This window comes from Galeopterus variegatus, unplaced genomic scaffold (assembly GCF_000696425.1).
Source record: "Galeopterus variegatus unplaced genomic scaffold, G_variegatus-3.0.2 Scaffold166, whole genome shotgun sequence".
NCBI classification, from domain to species: domain Eukaryota; kingdom Metazoa; phylum Chordata; class Mammalia; order Dermoptera; family Cynocephalidae; genus Galeopterus; species Galeopterus variegatus.
Window position 1 is genome coordinate 643,709 of NW_007726277.1, and position 18,863 is coordinate 662,571.

Below are 18,863 nucleotides of genomic sequence, written 5' to 3' on the forward strand. Positions count from 1 at the left end.
CCAAATTTGGGGGTATTTTGTTACGCAGCAATAAATAACCAGAACATATTGTCCTTATGCAATGTATCTCCTACTGTTCAGCTTCTGTGACCCTCATTTTTCTAGTCAGAAATAAGAAAACTGGAGAAAAGAAATACTCCATAAAGAAATGATAAAGACCAGTATTTCTTGAATATTACTTTGTGCCAAGTGCTATGCTCTACTTGCTTCCTTTTTATTTAATCCATTTAACAATATTAATGAGGTAGTGACCTCTACTTCCCAGTGAAGAAACTAAGGTTAGAGTTACTTAAGTAACTTGCCCCAGGACACACAGTTAGAAAGTAGTAGACCTATTTCAGTTTGATTCTAAGCTAATATTTTTAACTGCTACATTATCTTGTCTCTCTAGTGTTCTCTGTTTATCAATTCCAGAAACTGAAATAATGCAGGTTAAAATGGATAAAAGGGAAAATAGCAACTCCTTAACAGCTCCATGTCTTATTTCTCCTTATACCCCTTGAAGCATTATGCCTGATACACTGCAGGCATTTAATAAACATTGAGCTGAATTTTCAGTCTCCTGACAATTTATATTTACATAGCACCCAGGAATAGAAACAAGAAAAATAGGCAAAAACAATAATTAGCTGGAGAAATCATAATGCTTGTCACAACATGATCACATTCTACTGCATGCATCACTCTAGAAGGGCCAAGAGAAACCATGTGGCCTGCACCTTCATGGAATCACTCTGGATAAAGGATTTAGAAGTTATATTTAGCAGCTGGGTTAACTGGGCTGCCTGATTTCCTGGTGACTTTCTGGTAACTTGGCATTTAAATCCTTCTGTCACAGCTCTACCAGGTCCTACCAGCTTGTGCTGGGACTTCCCTCTGGCTGTCTTCAAAGGGACAGCACTTGTCCCCTGAATTATCTTTGCACTTAGTGTTTCTCTACCTGTACTTATGAAGAAGACCCTCTCCGTGCTCTCACTTGTCATTCTTTTCTATAGAAATTCCAGCTGTCCTTTCACATGAGGTCCAAGTGCCACTTGTTTCGGGAAGCATTCCCCAAATGCCCTAGCTAACAACAATCACTCCCATTTCAGAGCTCCTCTAGTATTTGCAATCTCCTTAATGCCTTTTTTCATTCTGTTTTGCACTCTAGTCATTTTTGACACATCTTGTTTCCCCCATTACACTGTCAGCTCATTAAGGGCATGCTTTGTTCACCTTTACAGCCTACATAGAATCTAACACACTGCTTTCCTTGAACATTGCAGGAACTTCCTAAATGTCTGTTGAATGGACCAGTTTCTGGCATTTTGTTATGGCAGCCCTAACAAATTAATACACTACATTTAGACTTGCTGGAATAAGAATATAATAGGTCATTGAATACATCTATTAAAGTTTCTTAGTAGCCTTAAAAATAATAGATTTATTTAACTGGCATCTGTATAGCCAAACAGAAAACTCCTTAATGACTATTATTGGCTCTGTACCACACTGTCAGATAAATTTAACAGAGCAACTGTCAAAATAATTGTGTACCCACACTTTCTGAATGCATGTTTACCTTACCATGTTTACTCTGCATTGGGTGTAAGGTTTACATGTGACGCAGGGATGCAGGCCCTAGATTGAGACAAGCCTCAGGCAAAAGTTTTTATAGCTAGTTTATAATCTCCTGATCAAAGTGAAATAAGTTCTTGAAATACTGAATTTTTCAAATATGCTCTTACCACAACTCTGCCTTCATTTGGGTCAATTTTATTAAATCCTGACAGATTTTCAGGTCCTCAGGAGAAATGAATGTAAGCCATATCTGGCGCTTGATAATCCAGCACAAATTAGCACAGAAAGTCCTACAGAAGTCCCTAGCATAAAGACTTAAAGCAAAAAGCTATAAACTTGTAAATAAAATATAAAGAGGATAACTTTGAGGATTCCTCAAGGTCATTTTCTCTATACTTTATTTTATATAGCATTTAATTTCTTTTAATTTAATTCTAGATTCACCACTTAAGGCTGTTCTTCAGCTTGTCTTTTAGTTCCATAATGATCGAAAACTATCCTGATATGTTGTCACTCTGGTATATTATCCCAAAACCTAAGATTGGGTAGTAAAGTTGTCCCCAACATTTCCTCGTCAGAACTGCTGAAACAGATGCTAAGGTCCTCAGGAATAAGGCTATGTTTGCTCACCTTCCATCTCTCCTTGGTGCCCTGTATAGGGCTAGGAATGGAGAAGGCACACACTAAGAAATGTTCTTAAAATCAAACATGAGTCTCTTGAGTTTCTCTAGATTGTCTAATGTGATGCGCCTATCTATCCTTACTGTATTATTAAAGAATTTGATAGCTATATTCATTCAAAATTGAACCTTTTGCTAAAAAAATGCAGCCAACTGGCAGCCATGTGGCTGCAGTCTTCAGTTGATATCAGTCACAGAGACCTCAGGTCTTTAGTCAGCAGGTCCCTCAGTTGACACTACCTGGTGCCCATGCCCTTCCTGAAAGGCTGGATTACCTTGACCTCCAGATCAACACCATCACACATTCTTCACTTCTGGGGCTTGAAACAATGTCACTATTTACTGTGGGTGGGCCTTCAGCTTTTCTGATACCTGTTATTTCTCTGAAGAGTAAGTCTTTTCATCCTTGCCTCTCCTAGAATGTGCAAATGGGTGGAACACAATTTGGCTTACATACAGCTTATGGGTGCAAAGTATTGTACTGTGCCCTGTATGGCTAATTAGATATTATAATCCCCATTTTACAGGTGGTGAAAATTAAATACAAAGAAGTTACAATTCAAGCCCTGGTGCATACCTCATTTTTGGTTGGGTCCAACATTAAAACTCATATGTCCCAACACTTTAAGGAAAAATATTCTTCATATGTGTGTGCTCCATTATTTAATATTCTCAGAAGAACGACCCTTTAGGGAGGGGAAAAGCAGATTCAGGTATTGTGGACATGTTAACTAATTTTTTGTATTAACTGATCTCATTTAGAAACTGTACATGTACAATTCCTTGAAGTTGCTATGACAAGCAAACAGAAATGAGGTTGTTGAGAAGGAGGGGGGAGAGGGAGGGTGGGGGGAGGTTTTGGTAATGGGCCACAATAATCAACCACATTGTATATTGATAAAATAAAATAAAATTTAAAATAAAAAAAAGAAACTGTGCATGTACATGATTATTTTGCTATTTGCTACTGTGAAACTGAATGACATATGTTCCTATGTTCACTGAGGTTCCACATGTGCGAAAATACAACATATTGCTATCTGAACTTTGAGTGGAGGAACATGTTATTATGTCCCTTTGTTTTTTACCTCATTAGAGGCCATATTCATTTGACGTGCTGTGTGCCTGAGAAAAATTGTGGCATTTTATGCTCTGGGAGTATTGAACACATATTTCCCATGAGATGTAGGTTTTTACTGCTGTGTACCCTTATTTTCATTCTGGCATCACATTTAGGCAGTTAACTTTCTATATAAAGCAGAATTACTGCCTTCTTTTCCTTTTCAGTTAAGAATAAAATTCTGCAACTTGACTCAGTTACTCTCATTTTCTTAAATAGGGCCCTAAAGTATTTTATGATTATCTATATTAGTTGGAGACTATATCCCATCTTAAAAGAATTCTAATGAAAAGGAAACTTCTATTAAAATATCTCAACTAGTTTCAATTGACCATACTACTGGCAGTGGAAAAATCCATAATGACTAAACCTTTTAAAGCTAATCTGCTTTAACACATTTTAAAACTGATGTGCCATTTGAGATTTAGGTGTTAGCATGCGAAGTGTTTTCTTTCTACATTCTTACATCCATTTTTTATTTCATTTCCCTTAACTTTTTGAAAATGAGATAACCCAATGATATTCCCTAGAGTTGCATGAATGAGCTAAAAACAAATTTCTGTACTCGAACTATCATACTAAAATAAGCAAAAGTATAAAGTGAAAAATACATATATTTGTGTGGACGGTGATCTAACAGTGCTACACTGAAAGCATCATGTCTACCTCAGGAGCACACAGTTCTTGACAGATAGAACATTCACATAATTTTTTTTTCCCCTTTTTGTCTTTTTCCGTATCCGGCAACGGATTGCAACCCTCAGTGTCGCGCCCGTACCGGACCGGGACCGGCAACGGGATCGCAACCCTCGGTGTTGCTCCCGCACCTCACTCAGCCAGTGAGCGGGAACCGGTCTGTATGTGGGATCCGAACCCTCGGCGGGAGCCGGCCGAGAACATTCACATAATTTTTCTGAGTTGGAATGACAAGGTGGAAAATGGCTAGAAGCAAGTCAAACCTGGGTTTAAATCCCAACTTCACCACTTTTCAGCTTAGAGAACATGATACAGTAATTTCATCTCTATTGGCTTCCATTTCTTCATGTGTAAAATCGTGATCATATTTCTCACTTGCAAGAGAATACTAAAGAAGGCATTTGGTAGAGTAAGCTTTCAATATCTGGTAGCTACCCTATAGATACTTCAATGAACAATTGTAACAATCATCAATGAAACACTAAGAGGGAAACCATTTTCCAAATTCAAAAAGACAGTTCATAGATTCCTTGAGTATCGTATTTGATTTCTAGCTGGGGACTCTGTTCTAGAAACTAAATTGAATATTCAGGTAAAATATGAACTTCATAAGGTATGAATATTTATATTCATGGGCTAACTATGCCATGCTGAGATTTTGTTAAGATAAGAGCCTGAGACATATGATCTTATGGAACTTCTTACTGTCCATGTTTACAGAAGACAGAGCCTTCTAATGATCAAAAAAAGATGGGTTTTTATCTTCTTTCATTTCTCATGAGCTAGGGAACTTGGATATATATCGTAAACTCCTCCTAGCTCTTTTTCTTTACTGTAAATTGAGGTTAATGATAATTCAGACCTACTGTAGTGATCATTAAATTCATTATTTGAAACAATGCCCATACAATGCCTTAAATGCCTTGGAGGTCGTGTGCTATCATTCAAAGTTAGAATTGTTCTGAATCAAGAGGCAGAAATACTGAGACTTGTGAAGCAACTGAAACTCTACTGCAGTTATCTGCTGTTCCTAGTGGATATAACACTTGAAGCCATGAAGGAACAGATGGCAAAGAAAACTTGCTCAATCCTTCCCTCCTTGGGGACTGTGCTCTCTGCTAGAAATAACAATGTGGAGCTCTACGAAGCCAGCTACAGCCCCCAAGAGAGGAAGTTCATGAAGTGGCACTGAAGAAGTGCAGAAAGGACTTCATCTTTTCTAAAGATTTTCCTGGGAGAGTCCCCGTTTCTGCATTGCTGGTATATGGATGGTCGAAAACATTGATGGAAATCAGCCCCACTGTGACTAGGGTAAATTCTTCCAAAGACTCAGAGAAAAGTGGAAGTACTAGCTATCTGTGATTTCTCATCTTTTAGAAACTCATTTTATAAATCCCCATGAACAACACAAGAAGCTATTTTAAACGTAGTAGCACAGAAGGGGAGCTTCTAAGTGGATTATCCATATAACATCTTTATGATGGTGAAAGGGAAAAAGAGTGCTCTTATAGGCCAATTAGATTAGCACTTTGCATGCATGACAGACTGATGTTTAACATTTGCAGCAATGAGGGAGAGAAGCAGAAACAAAATCGTCCTATAAATAAACTGCTGAACTTTAACATGTACCATATTAAGAAATTTTTAATCTTCTTAACTCTGAAACTGTGTGCTTTGAATTTTAATTATTTCTGAAGACTTTGGAACAATTGTGGGCATCAAGTATAATCTATTTGTTCATTCAGCAAACATAACTAGCACCTATCAACAGCCAGAAACTTTGTCAAATATTGAAATCCAGAAAAGATGAGCGATCAAGAGCTTGTCTTTCAATAACTCTCAGTCTGGTACAAGCACCTACAGGCTAGTGAATCACGAGGTTGTGTTCAAGAGCTGAACTTTGCAAGTGAGTCACATACATTCCCTCTTTCCTCTGTTTCATGGTGAGCCCTATAGTATTTCATTCATGTTTGTTTGCGTTTCAAAGCATTATCTTTATTGAGAAAGGGATGCAAGTCTGACCACTGCAGCAGAAAACAGTGAGTTTACACAGGAGAATGTGCTGCTCCTATGCTGATCATCTTTTACATGCATTTAGAAGTTAGGTCACAGAGACTACTCAGTGTCACATCAGAGAGTTGCAGCATTCATTTGTCGGCAGGAATGTTGCCATCAAAAGTGGCTATTGTTTAATAACGTACATTTACAAAATGGAGAACATGTCTAAACTGAAGAGGGTGTATTTCACAGCTAAAATTCTATGAAGGCAATTAGATTCACCTTTAATTATTGTTTCTGACCATGTGCATAAAAAAGAGGTGAATATATTCAACTTGGTTTAAGTTTAAATCTAATTCAAACAAATTACATCTGCTTTCTCACTGAGTTCTCACAACTAGATGAAGTCTACAGGCAGGCAATACTTTTCTTTTTCTTCCTAATCTATGAACTTGCATCCATGGTCCATTCTTGTTCCTTTTTTATAGACCAAGAGGTACCCCCCTTCTTTTCCCTAAGGCCAATTGTCTCACTCCTACTGTTGCTGGTATCCCATGCTGCACCAATTAAATTTGAATGCCTTGATGTAGGGCTGGGGTTTAAGTACTTTTCAGAAATGTTCTCAGGCTATTCCAATGTGCAGCCAGGGTAAGAACACTGTCTTCTTGTGCTCTTGGGCACCTTACTCTACAGTTATCCAGTGTCTATAATGTACCTTGTCAGAAAAATGATCCAAAACTAGGAAATAAGATGGTACAATATCACGTGGGAGCTAAAGCCACTTACAGACACAGAGGTCAAAGGTTCAAATCCCCCTACTGGCCAGCCATCAAAAACAAAAGATAAAAAAAATAAAGCCCCATAAGAATTGTCTTGGGAAATGCACTTAATTTACCTCATGTGCTTATTACAGATCAAAAGTGCAAAGTCCAGGATTTAGTGAGGAAACATCCTAATATGTAGACTGCTGTACAGTAGAGATGCTGATAACACCAGTGATGTATGGTGTGTTGGACATCAACAAGTTTTATGGCTAATTCAGTAATCTTAACCTAACATATTCTTGTTAAATTGCATATAAATAGCTTAGCTTCTCAGGTGCTGCAGGAACAGGTCATGATATCACACTGCTTCCCTCATTAATTAATAAGTTAAGCAAAATATTTGTCTTTATATTTGTATTTATCTGAAAGACATGTTTTTATCTTTTTGAAAATTATGCTTTAACTTCTTCCCAGTTTCTGAATTCTTCCCAAAGAGCATTCCAAAATGCCACTTTTATCTAATGTGAAAAATAAGAAAAAAAAAAATCCCCTCCTAGTTCCCAGTAGTGTATTAAATTGTCCCCCAAAACTCACTGAAGCTTGAATTGTGTTCCCCAAGTTTTATGTATTAGAATCTTGGCCCCCAACCTAACTGTTAAGAGGGTAGGAAATCCTATCATGGTAATTGAAAGGTAGAGCCTTGAAGAGGTGGTTAGATTGTAGGACCATGCTGTAGTGAATGGATTAAAAATTGTGGTCATGGTCATGATATGGAGGGCTTTAAAAGAGGGGCATGAAGAGTCTGTCTCTCTCTCTCTGCTCTCTCTGCTCTACCATTTTGGTCAATGTGATAATCTGCCATCACTGAAGTCACCACCAAAGAAAGCCTTCACCAGATGCGTTCCCTGGACTTTGGACTTCCTAGCCTCTGAAACTGTAAGCAGTAAATTTTGCTTACTTTACAAAATACCCAGTTCCATGTATTTTGTTATAAGAAACAGAAAAGGACTAATACAGGAAATTGGTACCAGACAAGTGGAGTGTTGCTTATAACAGATACTTGAAAATGTGGAAGTGGTTTTGGAACTGAGCAAAGGCTGAAAGAATTTGAAGGAACAGGCTAGTGAAACTGTAAGCAGTAAATTTTGCTTACTTTACAAAATACCCAGTTCCATGTATTTTGTTATAAGAAACAGAAAAGGACTAATACAGGAAATTGGTACCAGACAAGTGGAGTGTTGCTTATAACAGATACTTGAAAATGTGGAAGTGGTTTTGGAACTGAGCAAAGGCTGAAAGAATTTGAAGGAACAGGCTAGAAAAAGCTTAGAAGCTGGTGAAAATTTAGAAGACAAGAAAACCAGGGAAAGTTTGGAATGTTTTAGAGATTGGGTCAATGGTGATGACCAGAATGCTTACAGAAATATAGACTATAAAGACCATTCTAAGGAGGTCTCAGATGTAAATGAGAATTTATTGGAAACTGGGGCAAATATTACCCTGGCTAAGATCTTTGTGCATTATGCATAAATATCCTAGGACACGGACATAATGGACTCTGTGGATATTGGAACTAAAGAGCTGTGAATCAGAGTATTTGGTGGAAGAAATTTCCAAGTAACAAAGCATTAAGGAAGCTGCATGGCTACTTGTAACAGCCTATGCTGAATTATGGCAGCTAAGGCATGACATAAACCCAGAATTTAAAAGGGAAGCAGAGTCTAAAGTTTTGGAAAATTTGTAGTCTGGCCATGTGGTAGAGAAGTAAAGAGTATTTTCAGAAGAAAAATGCAATGGTGCTAAGAAGATTAGTACAAAAGAAAGGATTTATCAAGAGAGGGAGGAAAGGGCCCTGAAGGCATTGTAGAAGCCTCTGGGGCCATCCCTCCCACTTCAGGCCCAAAGGCCTAGGGAGACAAAATGGTCTTGGGGAACATGTCTGAGGTGCCCTCCATGGGCTTGCTGTCCAGGGCCACATTGGGAAGCTACTTCCAGTACCAGCACCCCAGCTGCTTTGGCTCCTCCAGCTGTGGCTAAATTGGCCCCAGGTGTGGCTGGATGCTCAGCATTGGAAAATACAAGCCGGAAGCCTTGGTGGTGTCCATGTGTTGTTAGATGTATAGGCTCGCAGAATGTCAGAGCTGTGAAGCCTTGGGACCTCCAGACCAATTTCAAAGGATGTATGGAAAATCCTGGGGGCCTTGGAGGAGATTTGTCACAGGGGCGGAGTCACTGCATAGAGCCTTTGCTAGAGTGATGCCAAGTGCAAACATGGGGTCAGAGTTGCAGCACAGAAACCCCAACAATGCCATGCCTAGTGAAGTTGTGACAGTGGGACTTCTGTGGAGACTCCAGATTTGTGGAGCTACCAGTGTGCAACACCAGCCTGGGAGAGATGAAGCTTCACCTGGGACCAGAAGTAAAGCTGCCTGAAGACCTGGGGACCCAACACCTTCAGCAGCCTGCAGATGACTTTAAACATGGAGTCAAGGTACATGATTCACCAGTTTTGAGATTTAATGCCTGCTGTGCTGGGTTTAGGACTTGCTTAGGACCTGTTTCCCCTTTTGGGGGGCCTATTTTTCTCTTTTTGAACAGGAATATGTGCCCTATGTTTGTTCCACCATTGTATTTTGGCAGTAGATAATTTGTTTTGAATTCACAGATGGGACTTTGAACTTTGCACTCTTGAGTTGAAACAAATTATGATTTGGGGGATGGAATTAATGTATTTACCTGTGAGAAGGATATGAACTTTGGGGGCCAGGAGCAGAATGCTGTGGATTGATTGAATTGTGTCCCTCTATGTTCATTTATTGGAAGCTTAGCCCCTACTATAACTGTTGAGGGTGAGAAATCCTATTATGGTAATTGAAAAGTGGAGCCTTGAAGAGCTGATTGGATTGTGGGACCATGCCGTAGTGAATGAATTAAAAATGGTGGCCAGGGGTGTGGTTTGGAGGGCTTTAAAAGAAAAGAAAGGAGAGTCTGTCTTTCTCTCTCTCTGCTCTCTCTGCTTCCACCATCTTACAATGTGAGACCCCTGGGTCACTGTTGCCACCACCAGATGGACTTTGGATTTCCCAGCCTCAGAAACTGTAAGAATAAATTTTATTTTCTTTATAAATCACCCAATTTCAAATATTTTGTTATAAGCAACAGAAACAGACTAATACATTCCTTTTCTGGAGCTTCTTATTTTCCTTCTCTTCATATTCTTTTGAAAGAATTGCCTACTGTCACTTCCTCCACTTGACTTCTCACTAGCTCCTCAACCCATCCCAATCCAGGTTCTCCTTCCACTGAATCATTGACATTGATCTTGCCATAGTGACAATCTCATCAATATCTTCCTTGCTGCTGAAATCAGTGGACATATCTCAGTTTCCAACTCACTTACCACTCTAGCTCTTCCTTCCCTTTTAATCATCTCCTTTCCTGGATTCCTATGACACTGCACTCTCATGATTTTCCTCCTATCTCTCTGACAATTATTTGGCTTTCTTGTTCTTGTTCTGTCTTAGTCCTCTTGTCTCTGTATATGCATGTTTTCTAGGTTATCTTTTCATCATAATTTATAACTCCAGTCTTAGTCTGTTTATGCTGCTACAACAGAATACCTGAGACTTGGTAATTTATAATTTTGAATTTTAGTTTTCACAGTTCTTGAGGCTGGGAAGTCCAAGATCAAGGCACCAGCAGGTTTGGTGGACCCTGTCCTAAAAAGCTTTCTGCAAGGAGAGAGTTGATCCAAGGAAAAAGAAACTAGAATGTACAACCAGAAGTAGAAATTTATTGTGTGTGTGCACTGAGTGTGTATGTGGGGGGGTGGGGCACAAGAGTCATAAATGACCAGCTAGAGATTTTATTGCTGGCATTAGGGAACGAGGAAGTGGGAGATGTGCAAGAAACAGGCAAAATTACCCCATAAAGTATAGAGCCAGCATTTAGCCATCTGCTATGCTCGGAGATCGCTAACATCAGATTACAACTCTATCAATCAAGTAATAACTTTTCTGCCCATTATTTTTGTTCAGTTCTCTTCAGTTCCAACCCAAATCATGTCCAGATGCATTATCTAACTCTAGATATTTAACATTCTTGGAGGAGAAGAAACAGGACTTTGGTATCACTTTGGCAAGGGAATCATATTTTCTGTTGTACATAAAATCACATTTCTCTTAAGCAAAGGCCACTTATACAGTTTGTTAGATTAATACTAATAACCCCCTTCATGAAACGGGCTAACTGATGATTATGACACAATGAATCTTCACAATTAGTTAGCTATTCTCTGGTATTCCTAACTCTTCAAATGACTGATATTCAGAACATACTCATCTGAAGTTATTAATCACAAATAGATTTTGAAATTGAATATATTAATTCAATTCTTAATTCTAGATAAATTTACAAGCAATTTTATTTAAGAATTTGGTTTTACTTTGAGTAAACATTTATATTGGATGATTTGGCCATCTGCACTAGGAGCTCACTAAAAGGTATGTGTAGAAAAAGGAAAATTGAACTTTTTCCGAAATGTATATTGTGAATGATCAAGAAAGCAAACTGAAAGAAGCTGTGATGATATAAATCCATCATGACTAGGGCTGTGGATCAATTGATTTGATTCATATATATGTCCGATACTCCTAACAATGGCAAAAGGAAAATATCAAACACAACTTGATGTCATGGGAAGAAATAAAATAAGAGACAATAAAATAAAGCTACTAAAACACAATATTTACCCAGAGGTTATTTATTTGGTGAGTACAACTACCAAGAATTCAGAAAGTCACATAAAAACAAGTAAATATTTCTAAGAAGCCAAGAAATGCCACTAAGTTTATATAATAAAGCCAAAGCATTTAGTTTAGGTCATTACTTTATTCATTTAATTTTACTTAGAAGAAATTTAAATAGCTTAATTATTTGATGTGTTAGAAGTGAAAAATTAAAGTTTGTGACCGTATGTAAATGTCAATTGAGAATATTGCAAGGATAGTGGTTAATTTGGGTGATAGGATCAAATTTTTATGTAGAGGTGGTGGGAGTGTGAAGTGGAACTTATAATTTTTATTCCATATACATTGATATTTTTAAGTTATTTACCAGCTTACATTTATTTTATTTACTTCGAAAAGAATAAAATGGAAAAATAAAAAAAATGAAACATGAAAAATACTTAGATGAATTATGTTACAAAAAGATGAATATTCCAACCAAATGAAAATACTAAAATCTTTCTTGAGAAAAACCAAGAGAATAAAAGAAATAATTTCCTGTTAGGGATAATTAATCATAGGAGAGTTTCGGCTCATATCACACTGGTGGGCTGGTAGCTTAGTTTTTGTTTTCACACAAAACCAGAGTGAACTATTTGTAAGAGAAATTCTAAAGGAGCCCTAACAATAATTACAGTGTGCAATGCCTCACTAGGAGTGCCTGCTTACTCCTTTTTCCAACAGAGGAGGGACATATTAGGGCAGAAGAACAAATCATTGGTAATAATACAGTAAAAGAGTCTATTGATAAGAGTAGGTACATTTAAAATTACCTGCTGTTTGGACTTGGTATTTTACTTTTTTTTTTTTTTTTTCTTTTCCCCTCTATAAAGAGAAGTCATAAGAATGACTGTTTACAAATCTGGGCAAGAATATACCAGCTAGTGTTTGACTTCATTTTGTGAAAGTGTTTTCCGACAATAGGATTTCTGTATTTCCTTAGGTATAACTACTTTATGAAAGGTTTCTATAGAACCAAAATATAAAGAGTAATCTGATTTTCTACTCTGTAATAACATCTAGTCAAATAACAGTTTTCCTGTAGCCTCGAGCATCACTGTAATATTGGCCAAGTCTGTTTGCTGAGTTTGGCAACATAAATTCCTGGAAGCGATGATGGCTCCTAAATCTCAAGAATTGCAGGAAAAGCTGGTTTGGGCAAAAAAGAGAGGAAGAGAGAAAGTTACTGTGAAAATTCATAAAAGGCCAAACCCAAAGAGGAAACAAAGAAAAGAAAAAATTAATAACTAAATCAAGTTTTGTTTATGATAGACCATTATCCTCTTCAGATAATTATCCTCTTCAGTTAAAGATTTTTAATTTGGAAATGAAAAATGTCAATTCTCCAAGAATTGTGCCAGAATAGAAGAAAACAATTCATTCTTCATAAGGAATAATAATAAAAAAGTTAATCTGGTCAATTGTAGTAGGTAAAAGGTTTTATTCTTTTTATTTACAGGAATTAATCTTTGTCTGACAGGCTGGTTATAGAAAAATTATGTTTTGATAAAACAGCCCAAGAGATAAAGAATAAGACCTGGATCTCTATGGGGAAAATCATTCATTTGGAAACTAAATAGCGGTAGAACTGAAAGCTACCAACAAAGTCTGCTATACCCTGTAGGGAGCTAGGAAGTCAGGAGAATAAATATGACACAATAAACTGATAAGACCATGGGCAGATGCAGGGGATGTTCAGTGAAAACTGAGTTGATGGTCTCTGCAGCTTTCTGATCTTTCTGAAGACTGCTTTTTTCTATGAAGATAAAGTACAACATATATTACAATTTTTGTTCAATCTAAAAACAATGGTAGAACCACAACTTAAAATGGTACATTTACAGTGAGACTCTTCATAGCAGTATATCCAAGTTAACAATACAGTAAGTGTAGTTTTCACACATAGCATGATTTCAAACTTTAATTCTTAGTTGACTGGAAGCTAATTGCTTCTCTACAATGTTTATTTGTATGTTAAGTTGCTTATATCAATGCCAATATGCATATTGTTGCAGTGATTTTTGAAAGAATGTGGCTGGCACACGGCCATGGTAGGGTTTATAATGATGGCCAGTGAGAAAGGATGAGATTTAGAAGCCACAGTCTCGGCAGGTTTCTAGCTGACTGGCTGCCATCAGCACCTCCCAGGTTAAAATTTGTTACTATCAGATCTTTCAGTCAAGATGGCAAAATAGACGGTCCCCAGCATCACCCTCTCCCACAAATCAACTGATAATTTACAACTATATATAAGCAAGAACAGCCAAGCTGGGGATGCTAGAGTTCAGGGGAAGTGTAGGAGAGACCTATTGAGTGCATAAAGGCAGGAGAAAACATGATGAAAGAAAGAAAGAACCGCTTGGACCATTTCAAGTCCTGACTGCTTCCAGGCTGGAGCTGCTGGGCACATGGAGCAGGAGCTGGCAAAAGCCGCAGCTGTGCCTTTTGGATGAAGTTGCATGGAGGCAGCAGGGGAGATGAGGGTCTTGGTGGCCTCCAGGCCAGCAAGACCACTAATAGGGTTCCCATGGACCCACATAGGAGCAAGGAGCCACAACAACTGAAAAAAAGGAGCCACTCAGAGGCCAGTGAGTCATTGCAAGGGACCAGAGCATGGTCTGTCCCATGGGAAGTGTTTGGAGCATAGACAGTGGGGGAGATGGGCCCGCTGGGGGAACACTGGGGCACAGCAAGGATAGCTGATCTGCCCCCCAATCAGAGGAGATAACTCAGAGGAGACTAGCCAGGAATATGTAACTACAGGGGGTGTAGTTTGATGAAAAGACTCAGGCCCAGAGCAGAGTTTCTACACAACCCAGGTACACTGGATCTCACTAGACCCAGAAGTACCTGTAAAGTAAGCCATTAAAACCAGAGCTGCACAAAAAGCCTTCCATAGGGAATCAGTAGCAAAGCAGCAATTTAGTTCAACCACAAGGTTCAGGAACTGAACTTCCCACGGGAAGTTCCCCCATTTTATTTATTTATTTATTTATTTTTGTCTTTTTTTGTGACTGGCAACGGATTGCAACCCTCGGTGTCGCTCCCGCACCTCACTCAGCCAGTGAGCGGCCGGTCTGTATGTGGGATCCGAACCCTCGGCGGGAGCGCCGCCATGCTTCCCAAGCGGCGCACTGTAGCAAAGAACCCCTATAACACCTAGAATGCCTGGAAGTCCCCTGGGCTACCAAGCCAGAGAGAGGGCAGGGCCAGTGTACTCAGCCATGCCCCCTGACACCTGTAACCAGTCCCAAGGGTGAAGACTGAAGGCCTCAGCCATGACCCCCTGACACAACCAGCCCAGCAATGACCACTGAGCAGCAGGAATAAAGTCCCTGGGCTCCTGAGCTGGGGTAGTGAGGGGCGAAGGCTTTTGCCACACTCCCTGACATCTGCATGCAGTCTGACAATGACCAAGCCACCGCTGGAGCCCCCCAGTCTCCCTTGTGGGAATGAGGGGGGGGAGGTGCCACAGGCCTCAATCCCACCCTCCTCCTTCCTCTTTCTTTCATCCCATTTCCTTCTCTTTCCCTCCCCTTCTCCCTCTCTCCCAACTGCTCCACAACATCATAGAATGTAAAAAACAAACAAACAAACAAACAAAAAACCCAAAGCCACAGTCTCAAAGGACTACTTGTGCATGTAGGTAGCTTTACTTCAGGACTTTATTTTGTGCTAGCCCATACACTTTGCAATGCCTCTCCTTGCCTCTGGTTTTGACATTCCTGTTTCCAAAATCTCCAGTCTGTCCCCAACGAATTGGTGTTTCAGCTAATACAAATCAAGCAGCTTCACCAATGTTTGAATAAGCTCTCTCAGGGCAACCACTTACTTTCCTACACTGACAGTTAAACCCTTTAGTTGAGACCTCTAATCTGCATAAGGGAAACCTGGACACAGAATGTGAAATTTATCTTGGCCAGGCAAGTACTCATTTTTACCTTTCAGGAATATTGATACCTCCCCCTCTATTAGTTGTGTCCTGGAAGCCCACTGACTCCCCTACCCCCCCCCCCCCCCCCATAGTAACTCAAGTTTAATAGGTGGCACATTATGGAAGTTTAATGAATCATTCTTGAATGAATAAATAAACAAATGAATGCACGCATGCATATATGCTATGTATTTATATTTGGAAAAATCTTGAATTGAGTTACTTTAACTTTTTTGATTGAAATTACCTTAAGCATATCAAAATTTTTTGAATGGTACAAAAGAATGTATGAATAAAAAGTAAGACTCTCTTCTAAAACAGAACTCAGAAACTACTCATATTTTTCCACTCATAATCAGTGCACATAACTGTATACATGCACATATTTTTAAAAATTCACCATTTTTTACACATGGATTATACTCTTCACATAATGCTATGTTGGGAAAATAGAATAGTTTGGTCAGGGCCCTCGCCTCAGGTCCAGTGGGTGTGGTTCAGCATCCTTTGTAAGCAAATTGTGTGTAGGGGGGTGGTGGAGTGAGTGCACATGCATGCCAATGTCTTTTCAGTTTTGTTGCTATTCTTGTGTTCTAGAGAGAGAGAGAGAAAAAGATAGGAGTTTTAGTGAAGCAGGTGGGCAGGCGTCTGCCTCAAGCCTCATCCTGGAGCAGCCATGCTTTCCAACCTATGGCTCCAGGGACCTTTTGGACAGTTACCTAGCTCATAGACCTGCATGAAAGGGTCTGGTGACCCAGCCTGGCATATGAAGGGTTTGTGATCCAGTCTGTGAACAGGCTTGAGGGGTCTGTGAGCTCCAGACCCAGCCCTAGCTTGGCAATTGGCCCAGCTGGTACAGGATTACCGGCAGGTAAAAGAGCACCACGACTGGCATAGTCGTGGTTGAATAGCTTTACAATTGGCGTCACTGTAAGGATACCATGGGAACTCAAGCGGAGGGGGAGGGGGAAAGCATTCCCTAGCAATATGGCACCCTTCCGGGTTCTTCTCCACAGTAAACAAGCCCGCTGGCGCCAAAACCCAAGCCCACCCATGCCAAACCTCAACCAGTCACAGGTCAAGTCTCACTTCCTGCCCAGCCCCATCCAATCAGCTACCGCCCCGTCCACCCCCTATCCAAACCCAGAACGCAGCTCCCTATAAATATATGTGCAGTCCCTGAATAAAGTGGAACTTCTCTGGCGAACTGTTAGTCTGGGTTTCGTCTGTTTTCCTTTCATTTGGTGCCGAAACCCGGGAAGGAGTTCACCCCACACCAGGGGACTCCTTCCTCGGACCTCCGTGGACTCCTCTGCGACCCCCGGGACTGACGGTCTGCCCTCATCCATTTTCTCTGGCGCTGGCATCCTTCATCTACCACCGGCTCATCCGTTAGGTAAGCCCCCTTTTTCCTTTTGTCGGGCTTGTAGATTATTTAAACCTTCACCCTAATCACATTCCCCCAGGTCCCGGAGGCTAAGCCCCATTCCTCTCTCTTTCTCTCACTCTTTTTAACCTTCCTCCTACCGGGTCCTGGACCTCTGCCGTCCGTCAAAACCCTAGCATGCTAGGTCCCTTCCGGCTCCAGGCATCTTTGCCTATGGGAAGTGAGGGTCTAGGTGACGACCTACACCCCCTTCCTTCCTGGGTTCATCCTTGAACCCATCCCCTGGGAATGGCACGGCTCATTGGGGATGCCCTCTGAGTCCCGTCATTCCATCCAGCCGAAGGGCTCATTCCTATCCCCCTTTTAAACCTTTTCTTTCTCTCTCTCTAATCCTTTTTGGAATGGGAGCTTCCGCCTCCTCCCTCCGGGGCGATTCACCCTTACAATGTCTCTTAAATAACTTCACCACTTTATCCCTCAAGCCTGACATTAAACCCAAACTCCTCACTAAATTTTGCACACAAGATTGGCCTTATTATCCCCTAGGTAATCAAAATAAGTGGCCCCCTGATGGCACACTTGATCCCAACATTCTCCGGGACCTTTTTAACTACTGCCAGCACCTGAAAAAGTGGAAAGAGATTCCATATGTTGAGGCTTTCCACCTGCTTGTCCAAAATCCCTCTCTCTGTCTCACCTGTTCTCCTTCCCAGGTTCTCCTTGCTTCCAAACTCCCTCCATCCTCACCGCCTCCACTACCCCCTACTTCTGATAATTTTGACCCTGCGGACGAACCCCCTCCGTTCAGGTCTCCTCCTCCTGTAACTTCCTCTGTTCCCCAACCCCCTCAGTTAACTCCATCACCATCTTCTGCTTTGCCTAGTCAGCCTGTTATCCCTCCTGCCTCCTCCTCCCCTGTTTCTTCCAGTCCCGCCTCGCTGCCATTTCCTGTCCCTCAACCCCCACAAGCAGCTCCACTGCCATCTTCTCTCGCCCCATCATTTCCTCCGCTGCCATCTTTGGTCCAGCCATTTTCTAGCCCCACCTTACCGCCATCTTGTTCCCTACCGACTCCCATTTCACCTGCCCTGGCGCCTTCCTTTAGTCCCCCTGTAACTTGTTCCTGGGGACTCCTCCCTTCCTCTACCGTGGCTCCTCTCCATGAAGTAGCTGGTGCTGAGGGGGTTGTTAGGGTACACGTTCCCTTTTCATTAGCTGATCTTGTCCAGCTAGAAAAGAGATTGGGGTCCTTCCCCACCGACCCCTCTACTTACATTAAAGAATTCGAATGGGTCCTTCAGGCATACAGTCTCACACATCATGATATCTATATGCTCCTGGCCAACACCCTCCTTCCCGAAGAATGCAACCGTGTCTCGGGTGCAGCTCGGGGCCATGCAGATGAAATCCACCGCACAAACCCTGCCCTCCCCATTGGCCCCCAGGCAGTCCCCAAACAGGATCCACATTGGGATTACAACACGCCACAGGGAATTCAGGCCAGAGATCACTTTGGTTCTTGCCTCCTGGCCAGTCTTTAAAAGGCCGCTCGCAAAGTTATTAATTTCCAGAAAGTCCAGGATGTTCTCCAAAAAAAGGAAGAAACCCCATCCGAGTTCCTTAATCACCTAACTCAGGCTCTCCAACAATACACCAACCTAGATCCCACCTCAGAAGACAGACGCCACGTCCTTATGATATAGTTTTTGGCTCAATCCTACCCCGACATCAAGCCTAAGCTAAAAAAACTGGAACAGGGCCCTGCTACTCCCCAGACTGAAATTTTATCAGTGGCCTTCAAGGTCTTTCATAATAGGGAGGAGGAACAAGAAAGGCGCAAACAAAAGGCTGATTTGGGGGCCGGCCCAGTGGCGCACTGCTACATGCGCCGCTTGGGAGCGTGGCGGCACTCCCACCGAGGGTTCGGATCCCACATA

At 40.9% G+C, this 18,863-nt stretch overlaps 1 protein-coding gene across 3 annotated transcripts in view; it reads right to left on the reverse strand.

The window, feature by feature from the left end:
- XIRP2 (xin actin-binding repeat containing 2) overlaps positions 1 to 18,863 on the reverse strand; it is a 346,249-nt gene that overhangs the window by 128,788 nt on the left and 198,598 nt on the right. Inside the window, exon 3 of one of the 3 annotated variants that reach the window (XM_008594726.1) lies at positions 17,972 to 17,982. The exons of the other annotated variants lie outside the window; for them this stretch is intronic. Within the exon in view, the coding sequence (XP_008592948.1) occupies positions 17,972 to 17,982 (11 nt within the window). The remainder of the gene's footprint in view (positions 1 to 17,971; positions 17,983 to 18,863) is intronic. 3 annotated transcript variants of the gene reach the window in all.